The sequence below is a fragment of the Ornithorhynchus anatinus genome, chromosome 12, assembly GCF_004115215.2.
Source record: "Ornithorhynchus anatinus isolate Pmale09 chromosome 12, mOrnAna1.pri.v4, whole genome shotgun sequence".
In the NCBI taxonomy this organism is placed as follows: Eukaryota; Metazoa; Chordata; class Mammalia; order Monotremata; family Ornithorhynchidae; genus Ornithorhynchus; species Ornithorhynchus anatinus.
In genome coordinates this window covers 54,247,281-54,261,347 of record NC_041739.1, presented here as the reverse complement: position 1 = coordinate 54,261,347, position 14,067 = coordinate 54,247,281, and the positions used below count along the sequence as shown (strand labels likewise).

Below are 14,067 nucleotides of genomic sequence, written 5' to 3'. Positions count from 1 at the left end.
TTTTGAGTATGAGGGTGAAAAGGGGTTGGGATTTTAGTGGGGGTGTGGACTGGAGAATCAATCAATCAATGATATTTATTGAGCACTTACTAGGTGCAGAGCACTATACTAAACACTTCGAGAATACATACAACAAAGTTGGTAGACCCATTACCTGCCCACAAGGAGCTTATAGTCTAGAGCCTTGATGGGAATCCTTCAGATCTTGTCAGAGACATGGGATGAGCAATCCTGGGAGTCCATCTGAAAACAGCTATGGGGACATAGCCCTTGTGGAGTGGACATCACTGGCTAAGGGCTAGAAGACTCTCTCCTTGCCCTTCTGGGTTCTAGGGAGTTTAGAAATGTGAGTAACTGATTGTTCAGATCCAAGGTCAGCTGGTGGACTCTGGGTCCAACTAGTTGCCTACTGTTCTGCCAATGATAGGTGCTCAATAAGTACTTTTGATCGACTGATTTGATTGCCTCTTCAGAAAGCTTCACTTGAAATATTGGTCAGAACAGTGAAGCCATGCAGTATGTTTTAGCTTATCCAGATCCTCCTTAGCCAGACCATGTTGAAACAAGCATCAATGCAGACGGGAGTGTAGAGGTGTTAGGCAGTTCAATTCTGGGCTTTCCAATTCTTGGCCGCCAATGTAGTTTGTTCTAAAATCTCAACTCCTTTGATTAGTTTTTCTTCTGCATATAATTTTAATCTCTGTTTCCATACCTATCTATCTTTGAGCCAAAAGGTTTTCAGAGAACCATCTTAAAAACAATCCCTCCAGCTAGGACATGAAAATAGAAAATATCCCAATGGGGATAGTAATGTGAGTCAGTGAACCACAGTTGTACAGTGAGATGTGTCTGCTAATTCTACTGTATTGTACTCTCCCAAGCGCTTAGTACAGTCCTCTGCACATAATTAGCTCTTAATAAATACCACTGTTTGATTGATTAAGATTTTACTTCTAATTAGACAAAATGATAATGTCCCCTGCTGGACCCTGCTGAATGTGCATCCATCCCACCACCCCCAACCATGGATAAGAGGACAACTCTTCCCCTGCAAGGGTCCATAAACCCCCCCATATAGTGCATGTGAAGGATTGTGGCAAGGCAGGGATTGGACCTTAATTTCCCTTGGGTTTATTTTCTGGTTGCCTTTTTCTGGGTGAGGATCCCACCCTTTACTGCAAATCCAGAGAGCTGACAGAAGTTTCTCCTGTGTCTGGGTGGTAGTCTGGGGGAAAGGGAGAGTGTCCATATTAGATGCAGCTGATTTTAATTGGAGGGAAGGCATGGTGCTCCTTGATGTGACTCCTCCAGCCCCTAAAGCAGAACCTTGTTCATGAAGACACTTCCCTACATGCTGTTTCAGTCAAGGTGATGTGACCTGAGGATTTCTGCATCTCTAGCTTTAAACAACTTACTGAAATATTAAGGGGTGAATCCAAGTTGCAGAGGGCATTGTTCTAAAAATGGCTATTTCTCCCCCCCTCCCCCAGCTATCGGTGGTAGCTATCGGCATCAATATATATAGAGTATCAACTGTGGAGTTACTGCTGAAATTTCTAGAAGATCAAAGTACCTTTCCCAACTTCGAGCCTCTGGCATATTGGCAAATACAGTTCAACAACGTTGCTGCTGTCACTGTATTTTTTGTCTGGATTAAGGTAATGTAAAGCTTTCCAGTTTGGGACATTTAAAGGAAATTGTGGGGATTGTACACTTAACAAATTCAACTATGAATCATCCCACTGCCTCCCGTGCCTTTGGCATGATTTTTCTCGCTTGGCTCCATTCAACAGCTCTTCACTGAAAGGGAAGTAGGAAAAAAATCTCCATGACTTTATCTGGTGTTAGACACTCCTTGGACGAAGGATAGGCCCAGATTCCCCTTGGGGCTGAATGGGGAGAAAATGACCCAGGAGGGCGGAAGAGAGGGAAGAAAACAAACTTCGAAAAGCTCACTGGGTGTTTCACCTGATTGCTGCCTCTGGACCCGGCGGGGGTTTCAGGGAGCATATCCTGTTTAATATTTAAGTTGGAGCCAGCACCATGTTCTGCCCCACCAAGGCTCTGTTTACTCCCAAGGAGGGCTCCTTGCTATGGCCAGGATGTTGCAAGGTCCCATCCCTCATGACCCAAAGACCCAAAGACAGTAGGAGCTATCTGAGGACCCAAACCTGAACCATTTTTTAAATGTGAAACAGTGTGGTGTAGTGGAAAGTTCACAGACCTGCAAATTAGAGGACCTGGCTTCTAATCCCGGCTCTGCCACTTGTCTGTTGTGTGGCCTTGGACAAATCACTTTACTTCTCTGTAGCTCAGTTTGTAAAATGGGGATTAGTTACCTGTTTTTTCCCTTATTTTGATGGTGAGCCCCATGTGGGACAGGGATTGGGTCCGCTCTGCTTATCTTCCGTCTACCCCAATGCCAAGTATAATGCTTGACACAGAGTAGACACATAACATATTCTACTTTTATTATTATTATTCCTATTGCTATCAATAAGTACCCTAGGCCAGCCCCCATGTCTAGGGAGCTCCCACTTCCTTATCTTCATTCCCTGTAGAAACTCCCAGAGAAATTCTTAACCTCCAGTGAAATAATCAAGGTCTCTATTTGTATCGATATCTGTCTTCCCTTGCTGTAGACTGTGAGCTTGTTGTGGGCAGTGAATGTCACTGTTTATTGTTGTATTGCAGTTTCCTAAGCACTTAGTACAGTGCTCTGCACATAGTAAGCACATAATAAATGCGATTGAATGAATGAATGAAAGGTCTCCATTGATTGGGATTGCAGTATGGCATCACTTAACTTCCCCAAACTGGGAAATAGCTGTGGGGAGGAATTTGTAGTGAAATTGCCAGAAACGTGTCTCCAACCATGTACTTTCTGATGGAATTTTTTAGTGGTTTGGAGGGGTATTCCTCATTTTTTTTAAAGCCCTGCTTTGGGGGAAAAACATTAAATAAAAGTATTTTTTTTTCTTTTTGCTTGAAATGTGGTTTCTCCATGAGGCACACAAACTTGTTAATTTGGTGTCTCCATGAGGCACACAAACTTGTTAATTTGATGTGGTTATTGTTTTATTTGTTTTTGATTATTATTTCTTTTATTTAACAGCTCTTTAAATTCATCAACTTCAACAGAACGATGAGCCAACTGTCTACCACTATGTCACGCTGTGCCAAAGACGTTATTGGCTTTGCCATTATGTTCTTCATTATCTTCCTGGCATATGCTCAGTTGGCATACCTTGTCTTTGGGACTCAGGTAGATGACTTCAGCACTTTCCAGGAGTGTATGTAAGTAAAAGGGGATATTGTGAAAAGTTTAGCTTGGGGTCTAAATCATTGAAAAACACATTGTCCAAATGGTTCTCCATCGCCATTTGGTCAGATAATGAAAAGAAAAAAATGTGAATTGACTCTCACAGGAGTCACTGAGTCTCTGGAGACTGTTTTTCAAAAAATGAATGTTTGAAAACCCTACAGTCTCTGTAGTTTGAGATCACCGATTGCAGTCAGTCAATTTATTGAGTGCTTACTGTTTGCAGAACACTGTACTTAGTGCTTGGGAGAGCGCAATACAACACAGTTGGTAGACATGTTCCCTGCCCCCAAGAAAGATTCACTGATGTGTCATTGGCAGGTATTGACATTTGAGTGAATCCTTTGTTCCTAGACATTCCCCTTTTCCCAAGATCTTGATTCTAGGTGTCAGCTAAATAGGACGATTGATTAATCAGTGGTATTTATTGATTTAGTGAGTGAAAAAAAGGGTACTAAGTGTTTGGGAGAGTCTAATAGAGTTAGAATACATAGCCCTCAAGGAGCGTACTGTGATCTAAAGAGAGGGAGAGAGACACACTAAAATAATTTTCAGTTGGGAAGATAGAAAAGTTGACATATATATGATTTAGTGTTTATGTAACAGATTGGGTAAATAGTTCATGCATTCATGATATTCCAGGTAGAGTACTGTATCGTTCTCCCTGCCTCTGGTCTCTCCTCTCCAAGCTGCAAACCCTTCAGGAACCTTTAGTAACTTTATAATCCTCTAGTATCCCCTCCTCTCATAGATTCAGGGAAGAAAGATTATTGGAAAGGCTATCCAAAACCCTTCTAAATCCCTATTTCCTTGTAACTTCCCTAACTTTGCTTTCTAATGGCTCTTTATGGACCCCTGGGCCCCTCTTGATCCTATTGAGACTTTCTACCTGCAGAGTTCAGGAAAGCAGTGTGGCCAAGTGGAAAGAGCATGGGCCTGGGAATCAGAGGACCTGAGTTCTAATTCTAGCTCCGCCATTTGCCTGCTGTGTAACCATGGGTGATCTCAACTTTTCTTTGCCTCAGTTTCCTCAGTGGTAAAATGGGGATTAAATCCCTCTTCTCCGTCCTATTTATCCTGTGAGCCCTCTATGGGATAGGGAATGGGTCTCACTTAATCTTCTTGTATCTATGACAATCCTGTGAGCCCTCTATGGGATAGGGAATGGGTCTCACTTAATCTTCTTGTATCTATGACAGTGCTTACTTAGAGTGCTTGGCACATAATAAGCACTTAACAAATACCACAATTCTTCTTCTGATTTTATTATAATTAGTAGTAGGATTACAATAAGTATATAAGAACAATTTGTTTGGAAGAGTTGAGCTCAGCCGAAGCAGCGTGGCTCAGTGGAAAGAGCCCAGGTTTGGGAGTTAGAGGTTATGGGTTTGAATCCTGGCTCTGCCATTTGTCAGCTGTGTGACTGTAGGCAAGTCACTTAACTTCTCTGTGCCTCAGTTACCTCATCTGTGAAATGGGGATTAACTGTGAGCCTCACGTGGGACAACCTGATTACCCTGTACCTACCCTAGCGCTTAGAACAGTGTTGTGCACATAGTAATAATAATAAAGTTGGTATTTGTTAAGCGCTTACTATGTGCAGAGCACTGTTCTAAGCGCTGGGGGAGATGCAGGGGAATCAGATTGTCCCACGTGGGGCTCACAGTCTTAATCCTCATTTTACAGATGAGGTAACTGAGGCCCAGAGAAGTGAAATGACTTGCCCACAGTCACATAGTTGACAAGTGGCAGAGCCGGGATTCGAACCCATGACCTCTGACTCCCAAGCCCGGGCGCTTTCCACTGAGCCACGCTGCTTTTCTAGCAGCTTCTCTAGCCACGCTGCTTCTCTAGTAAGCGCTTAGCAAGTACCAACATTATTATTATTATTATTACCTGCAGGCCAAGGCTGGGGTTTAGAAGATATTTTTGGCTATGTGGTTCTCTCCCCTAAGCCTAAATTTACACACTTCAGGAAAGCAGAACAGAGAATATCCTGGAAATCCAGAAGCAAGGGGACAACAATTACTCTCTCCCCATTCAAAGTCTTATTGATGGCACATCTCCTCCAAGAGGTCTTCCCTGACTAAGCCCTTCTTTACTTTTCTCCCACTCTTTTCTGTGTCACCCTGACTTGCTCCCTTTATTCATCCCCCTTCCCTGCCCCATAGCACTTACGTACATATCTGTCATTTATATTACTGTCTGTTTCCCCCTCTAGGCTTTAAGCTTGTGGGCAGGGAATGTATCTGCCTGTATGTTATATTGTTATAATGTATTGTTATATTGCACTCTCCCAAGTGTTTAGTACAGTGCTCTGCACACAGTAAGTGCCCAATAAATACAATTGAATTGAATGAAAGAGATTTTGCTAACAAACCTCCTCAAGGCCCTTGATCCCCGTTGATGAACATTTTCAGGCTGAAAGTAATAGTTGCCTGGAAGGTTTCAGCCTAAAGTTTTGTTGACCACTTTTAAAATAGCATTGTAGTTTAGTGCAGGCCTGGGAGTCAGAAGGACCTGAGTTCTAATCCCAGCTCTGCCACTTGTCTGCAGTGTGAATTTGGGCAAGTCACTTAACTTCTCTGTGCCTTAGTTACCTCATTTGTAAAATGGGGAATAAAGAGTATGAGTCCCTTGTGGGACAGGGACTGTGTCCAACCTGATAAGCTTGTGTATTTACCCTAGCAGTTAGTAAAATGCCTAGAACATAGTAAGCACTTAACCAATGTCATTTTTAAAAAAAAAAAACCTTTAAGAAGGTTCCCTTCCTCAAGTTTTCAGTTTTAAAAACTTACAAGATTTGAATTAGGAAATACCATTTTATGTGACAGCCAGCTTCTGAATTTATGCTGCAGAGGAATTTATGTACTCCACTTTACATATAGCATGTAATTACCGTATGTTTCCTCATTTTTTACCTCTCCCAATGATAAGGTCACTTCAGCACAAGGTCCATTCTGGTGTCCATTAACGTGTGATGCTGATGCTTTTCCAAAGGGGAGAATCTGTGTTGTTATTTGCCTGAGTTGGGCTGTGTAGAAAGACTTGGTTGGGTCCAGATGTGGGAAATAACATTTTGAGAAATGATAAATCACCAGCCGGACGCTCCGTGTTTTTGTATTTTTATGTTGTAGCTTCACTCAGTTCCGTATAATTTTGGGAGATTTCAACTTCACCGAGATCGAGGAAGCTAACCGAGTTTTGGGACCCATTTATTTCACCACCTTTGTGTTCTTTATGTTCTTCATTCTTTTGGTATGTATGGTTTTGCTTCCAGTGAGGTGGTTTTGTGTGTGCAGGATTTTTTTTTCTTTTTAATCATCATCTTTTCTTCCATCTTCATTATTTCATTATCATCTTCAAATTCCCTAGCCTTTAAGATCAATCAGTCGTATTTATTGAGCACTTACTATGTGCAGAGCAGTGTACTAAGCACTTGGGAGAGAACAGTATAACAGAGTTGGTAGACACGTTCCCTGCCCACAACAGGTTTACAGGCTAGAGGGGGAGACAGTCATTAATGTAAATAAATAAATTATGGATTTGGACATATGTGCTGTGGGGATAACACTAATTTTAACATAAACCCAGAGAAGCAGCATGACCTAGTGTTAAGAGCATAAGCCTGGGAGTCAGAGGACCTGGATTCTAAAGCCAATTGCTTGCTGTGTGACCTTGGGCAAGCTGACTTAGCTTCTCTGTACCTGAGATCATCAATTGTAATAATAATAATAACAATGGTTTTTGTTAAGCACTTACCATGTGCCAAGAACTGTAGTAAGTGCTGGGAGAGGATACAAGGTAATCAGGTTGTCCCATGTGGGACTCATAGTCTTAATCCCCATTTTATAGATGAGGGAATGAGGCACAGAGAAGTGAAGTGACCTGTCCAAAATCACACAGCTGACAAGTGGCAGAACCGAGATTAGAACCCATGACCTCTGACTCTGAAGCCTGGGTTCTTTCCACTGAGGCACGCTGCTTCTCAATAATAATGGTATTTATTAAGTGCTTACAATGTGCCAGGCACTGTACCAAGCACTGGAATGGATACAAATAAATCAAGTTGAATACAGTCCCTGTCCCATGTGGGGCTCACAGTCTCAATACCCATTTTACAGATGAGGGAACTGAGGCACAGAGAAGCAGAATGACCTGCCCAAGGTTACACAGCAGACAAGTGGCAGAGCCGAGATTAGAACCCATGACCTTCTAGCTCCCAGGCCTATGCTCTATCCATGGGGTTTAATTACCTGTTCTCCCTCCTACTTAGATTGTGAGCCCCATTTGGGCAGGGACTGTGTCCAACCTAATTATCTTGCACCTACCCCAGTGCTTAGAACAGTGTTTGACACATAGTAAGCGCTTAATACCATTTAAAAGAAAATTTGTAAAGCAGTTTCTATGAAAGAATCCTCTTCAAAGTCGATCCAATTGGTTAGCCTCAGATTTGAGGAAATATATTTTTTTCCCTTAAGGGCGGTAACCACACACTCTTGCTGTAGTTTAGTATAAATCTGAGGGAGGGAGATTGTCCCACATTCTGAAAGGGGTGTACACTCTGCCCTGCACAACTGCATAGGGCAGAGGTAATGTAAATACTCTCAGTTGATCGCTATGGGGAGTTATTAACGCCCCTAGTTCCACCCCATATGTGTGAACTCGAAGTCTTCAAAATACTAGAGATGGAGCTCTTCTTTACCAGCTGGTCTTTCTTTTACTTTTGTTTCACTGTGGGTGCGGGGGAAGGTCTCAGAGTGTCCACAATGTCATTGTACAGCACCTTATCTTTAAATATAAGCATCTCAGGTGTTTTATTTCAGTGGCTATAGTTAACAGTCGATAGTCGATTAGACTATAAACCCGTCAATGGGCAGGGATTGTTTCTATCTGCCGAATTGTACATTCCAAACGCTTAGTTCAGTGCTCTGCACATAGTAAAGCGCTCAAATAATACCATTGAATGAACTCGCTCAGAAATGAAAATAATACACCCTGTCTCTCCTAGAAATGTTGGGAGAATAAACATAAGGTGCCTGACATGAGAGCATTTTGGGAATGTTAAAGCAAAATCACTTGATTATTTCAAGGGATTATTATTATCTCCCTCTCACCGCCTTCAGGTAAAAAATTCAGGATTGGGGGAGAGACATAGGTGACAAGGTGACATTTTATCTATTTAAAATGTTAGCAAAAATTCAGTAAAACTTTTAGTGCAAGACAGTTCTCCTTGGAGGGGTAACAAGCAACTCCCCACTCTACTAAGAAAGAGCAAATCATTTTTTTGCCACTGTCTCTTTAATAATGAAAATAATCGCATCAGTGGTAGTTGTTTGCTTAGTAGTTGTTGGAATAGTTACAAGGAATAGATCACTGTGTGGGACAAAGTCCCAGTTTCACATGGGCTCAGAGTCCAAATAGGAGGAAAAACAAGTATTGAATTCTCATTTTATAGATGAGGAAGCTGAGGCCCAGAGAGGTTAAATGACTTGCCCAAGGTCACCCAGCAAGCAAGTGGCAGAGGTGGGATTAGAGTTCAGGTCCTCTGACCCTCAGACCTGTGTTCTTTCCATTAGGTCACACTGCTTCTCAGGTGGATGTGGTAGAGCACCCGTCTCCCTTCCTCTCTCTGCAACTGACCTAAAAAAGTGAAGTTTGACTTCTCATCTTCCCCAGTTTTCCCAACTGCAATGAAAGGCAGTTTCTCAACTTGGTGGGAGAATATGACTTCTGGATTCTGTTACAAATGGAATCCATCCATCCATCCATCAATCCTTTTGTCAGACAGCCTCAGTGTGGGGAAAAAAGCAGCCCCCTGAGGTGTGTAGATGGAATGGAACCTAAGTGGGATAAGAAGCTGGAGGAAGATTTTAGGCTACCGTTCATCTAACCATTTGGTTTGAGAAAGTGCTTGCTTTCCTGAGAGCAAATCCGTGCTTTTCAGGATACTTCTGAGTCTAGTTCAGAACTGTGGGCTCTGGATTCAATAGGAGGGTTTTAAGTAAAGAGAAGAGGGTTATTTATAGGGAGCATGGTATATGCAGGTCTGCCCAGAGGCAGATGGATGGAAGCATCCATATAGCATCCAGGCAGGTAGCTCTGTAGGGTTTTCTTCTAATTCTGTCAGTCCTGCCTATAGAGAGGAGCAGTCAAGGGGAAACAGATAGAGCTGAGTAGACTCGGCTTTGGCTAACTGCCTCCTAGCTAAGGCCCTTGATGGGGGTGTACTGTTGTGTGCATTTTGACTCTGTCACAAAACAGCAAAAGATCAGATGGCCTAGTGGATAGAGCATGGGCCTGGGAGTCAGATGACCTGGATTCTCATCCTGGCTCTGCCATTTGCCTGCTTTGTGACCATGGGTAAGTCACTTCTATGAGGCTCAGTTTCCACATATATAAAATCAGGATTTAATATCTGATCTCCCTTCTACTTGGACCGTGAGCCCCACGTGGGCCAGAGACTATGTGACCTGATTATCTTGTATCTACCCCAGGCTTAGTATAGTGCTTGGCACATACTAAGCACATAACAAATGCTATCCAAAAAAAAAAAAGAATGAGGTGAGACTGCGTGACGAACTCAGAAACACTTTGAGCTTTTCGGGAAGAAATGGGCCATGGAAATGCAAAGATCTGGGTATAGTAAGAAGCGCGCTGCCTCCAGAATCAGAGTGCAGACAGAAAGAGCTAAACATCACAGCAGAGATGGCTACTTTTGTTTTTATGGCATTTTGTTAAGCCCTTACTATGTGCTGGGCACTGTACAAAGCGGTAGGTACAAGCTAATGAGGATGGACATAGTCTGTGTCCCACATGGGGCTCACAGTTTTAATCTCCATTTTACAGATGAGGTAACTGAGATACAGAGAAGTGAAATGACTTGCCCAGGGTCACACAGCAAACAATTGGCAGAGCCGAGGTAGAGGCCATGTCTTTTTGACTCCCAGGCCCGTGCTCTATCCACTAGGCCAAGGCTGCTTTCCACTGCAGAAGCATGGGACTATTCCCAGATAGGTGTTTCCAAACTCTTCAGAGGCAAAGAGTTGGGTCGGGGATAAGCTCTGTGACTTTATCTTGGGGCTTGGCACTATCTTTTGGGAGTATTTAAGCCATGTCTTATTTTAAACTAGAATATGTTTCTGGCCATCATCAATGATACATATTCTGAAGTGAGAGCCGACATGGCCCAGCAGAAGACTGAGATGGAACTGTCAGATCTCATCAGAAAGGTAAATATAAATTCAAGAAAGATATGTTATGCTATTTAAAAACTCTTTGGGTTTGGCCAGATTGGCAAGCGAGCTGCAGAGGGTTTGAAGGAGAGGGTAGAGTGTGATCTTTCTGGCCCAGTTGAAAGGAACCCTGCCCAAGGCAGGTGGATGGATCGGAGTCCTCCGATGAGCAGGTGATGAGCCCCCGGAGAAAGGAAGCTTGGGAGGGGAGATTGGTCTCCTCAGAAGCCCTGGTGAGGGGGAGGTGGGTAGACCCAAGTGTGTCTTGCAGCTCAGCGCTGAAGGTTTTGCAGCCCAAGTCCTCCGCCACCCACAGAAGGGATTCCTAATTGATGAGCTGATGAGATCACCCCCCTCCGGAGACGCAGGTTACAGGTGAGTTGCCCCAGGGTAGCATCAAGGCAAACCTCGTCATCGTCATCAGTATTGATGGGCATCCACCGTGGACAGAGCCGTTCTAGGGGCTTGGTACGATGGGGGAGACCCGTTCGATGTGAGGACAGTTCAGACTTTGGCTTGCCTCTCAACGTCAGGAATTTGTGCAGGTGGAATTATCAGGAGGTTCGGGAAGGCTTTGGCAAGACTCACAGATGGTTAGTCGGTGAAGGATCATTAGGGGACAGAAATTCATAATGGTTTGTTCCCCCCAAAATGAGGGGGGATGGAAACCAGCACCTAGCACCCCTTGGTCCTGGGGTGCTCCTGTGAGAGGCTGATAGCCGTCCTGCCCAGATCTAAAAGTTGAGATGTCTTCAAACCCGGGATGATATTGCTTGTGTATATCTGTATGGAAAATCATTTTTAAAAGGGAAATGACTCGCTTCTCATTAGCTGGAGGCTCTCTGCTGTGACGTGGCATGGCCTAGCAGAAGGAGTCTGAGCCAAGGAGTCAGAAGATCTGGGTTTGAATCCTGGCTCCTCCACTTGTCTGCTGTGGGACCTTGGGGCAGTCACTTCACTTCTTGGTGCCTCAATTTCCTCATCTTCAAAATGGGGTCTCAATTCTTATTCTCCCTCCTACTTAGACTGTGAGCCCCATGTGGGATCCCAATTATCTTGTATCTACCCTCAGCACTTAGTACAGTGCTTGGCACATAGTAAGTGCTTAAAAATATCACTCATCCTTATTATCATTATTCTTACTTAAACTTGGATTGCCCATTCTTTCAAATATCTTTGCTGTTAGAGAGTAACTTCTGTCCTGAAGGCAGCTTCCCAAGTTGTTTCCGAAAGTAATTATTAGAGAAGCAGTGTGACTTAGTGGAAGAGCCCGGGCTTGCGAGTCAGAGGTCATGGGTTCTAATCCCGGCTCCGCCACTTGTCTGCTGTGTGACCTTGGGCAAGTCACTTAACTTCTTTGTGCCTCAGTTACCTCATCTGTAAAAATGGGATTAAAAAATGTGAGCCCCATATGGGACAATCTGATTACCCTGTGTCTACCCCAGCACTTAGAACAGTGCTCTGCACATAGTAAGCGCTTTACAAATACCATAATAATAATAACCATTGGATGTTCTGGATCATTCTTCTGTCTTTTTTTTTTAATGTTTTGGTCTCTCCTCCCTGCTTGTGTGAACCCCATTTTCCCAGTTATCCATCAGGCAGCCGCTTAGATGTCTTGCTGTCGTTCATTCTCCTTATACCTCCTACCTGGTGAAATGGTGTTGCACTGACTGCACGCAATCCCTTGGTTGATGATCCTGTATCGCCATTTGCTTTTGAGTAAGGTTTGTAGGGGACATTGGAGAATCCACTTGAGAAGCAGGTGGATCTTCTGTGGTAGGTTCAGGACACTCAGCCATCTGAAAGGGTGGAAGCCATCACATCTGTGTACTCTGCACACCGTAAGCACTCAATAAATACGACTGAATGAATGAATCTTTATAGCTTCTCCATTTGGAGCAAAGCTTGAGCCCCTTTAGCCACCTCTCAATCTCCCAAAGAGATTGGGATTCATTTTTCTTCTTGTCTTCTTGTCTTTTCTTCTTTTCTTCTTGTCTTGTCTCAATTCATTTTTCTTCTTGTCTCTCATCAGTGACTGAGTGCACACTGAGCAGAGCACTGTTCTAAGCCCTTTCTATGGAATGGTTCATCACTGGGTAGTGTATTGCCTAGTTAGCAAGATTTGGAGGTGGCATGAACCTCTTCGTTGCTTTGGTTGGGGGTAGGGTTTTCTGGAGGCAAGTTGGGACACAACTTTGGTCTTCTGATGTTCTGACTGCACAGGTGTACGTGTTTGACTGCGTATCCTTTTGGGCCTGCATTTCCAGAACTCGGTCATCAGCAAAGAGTGATTCTTGGATAACTGCTGAGACTTTTGATGATGCTCCTAGCCCATTGAGTTTTCCAGTGTGATCAAAAGTGCCTTCCGACTCTACCTCCAGGTTCCTCATCTTATCCTCACACACAAATAGAAAACTTAGATTCCCACTTCCTTGATTACTAGGGTAGAGACATTGCACACTTCAGCAGAGCAATGTAATGTAGTGTGTAAGGGTCCATATCACTTCATTAATAAAAATTGGGATTCTTGCAGGCCAACACGAGAAACAGCACCGTATGCTGAAAATGGCAAATATGCGCGAGGGTTTGCCCACTTTTTTTCCATGAGATTGTAAATCAGTCTGCAGTGGGGATTGGATTGTGGGTGTGGGTGTGTGTGTGTGATCCACAGTAAATCCTCTCCCCACAGAAGGTACTCAGTAAATGTTGTTGATGATGATGAAGTCTCCGGGCAGCAAAGGAGGCTCTTCACCTGCCATTTGTGTGGGTGTGTGGGTGTATGGGTGTGGGTTGTCACGCAGTCAGCCACACCCATATTCATGAATAGGGTCTTAGAAAAGAAGGACAGTGGGCACTTTCTCTCTCTCCAGGTAGGCTCGACATAAAATGACTAAAATGACCACAAACAGATTTTACCATTACCTATAGAAATAATAGCATTGCTCTCTTCGGTCATCTGCAGGGATATCATAAGGCCATGGTGAAACTTAAACTCAGAAAAAACACAGTGGATGACATTTCGGAGAGTCTGAGGCAAGGTGGAGGCAAGTTAAATTTTGATGAACTACGACAAGACCTGAAAGGGTAAGGATCCCACCTATCGCAGCCCTTTGGCAAGTCCTGCTGTATAGGCCCAGTTCATGGGTGGAGGGAGGGGTTAATGGTATTTGTTAAGCGCTTACTCTGTATCAAGCTCTGTTCTAAGCGCTGGAGCATATACAGGTTAATCAGGGCAGACATAATCCCTGTCCCACATAGGGCTCACAGTCTAAATAGGTTGGAGAATAGGTATTTTATCCCCATTTTGCAGTTGAGGAAACTGAGGCACAAAGAAGTTAAGTGACTTGCCCGAGGTCACACAGCAGACTACTGGTGGAGCTGGGATTAGAACCCAGGTCCTCTGACTCCCAGGCCCATGTTCTTTCCAGTAGACCTCGCTGCTTCTCTTTCTGGGTAATGCCTATGTTTGCAGACATCAAATTTTTAGGAAGAAAGGATTGTAACGGA

The 14,067-nt window shown here is 43.7% G+C and overlaps 1 protein-coding gene across 2 annotated transcripts in view; it reads left to right on the top strand.

Annotated features, from left to right (window-relative positions):
* The window catches only part of PKD2 (polycystin 2, transient receptor potential cation channel), a 49,023-nt gene that overhangs the window by 27,423 nt on the left and 7,533 nt on the right, over positions 1-14,067 (top strand). For both annotated transcript variants that reach the window (XM_029076808.2, XM_029076806.2), the window contains exons 7-11: positions 1,491-1,658; positions 3,116-3,297; positions 6,460-6,580; positions 10,456-10,554; positions 13,523-13,644. In XM_029076808.2, coding sequence (XP_028932641.1) covers positions 1,491-1,658; positions 3,116-3,297; positions 6,460-6,580; positions 10,456-10,554; positions 13,523-13,644 — 692 coding nt within the window. The remainder of the gene's footprint in view (positions 1-1,490; positions 1,659-3,115; positions 3,298-6,459; positions 6,581-10,455; positions 10,555-13,522; positions 13,645-14,067) is intronic.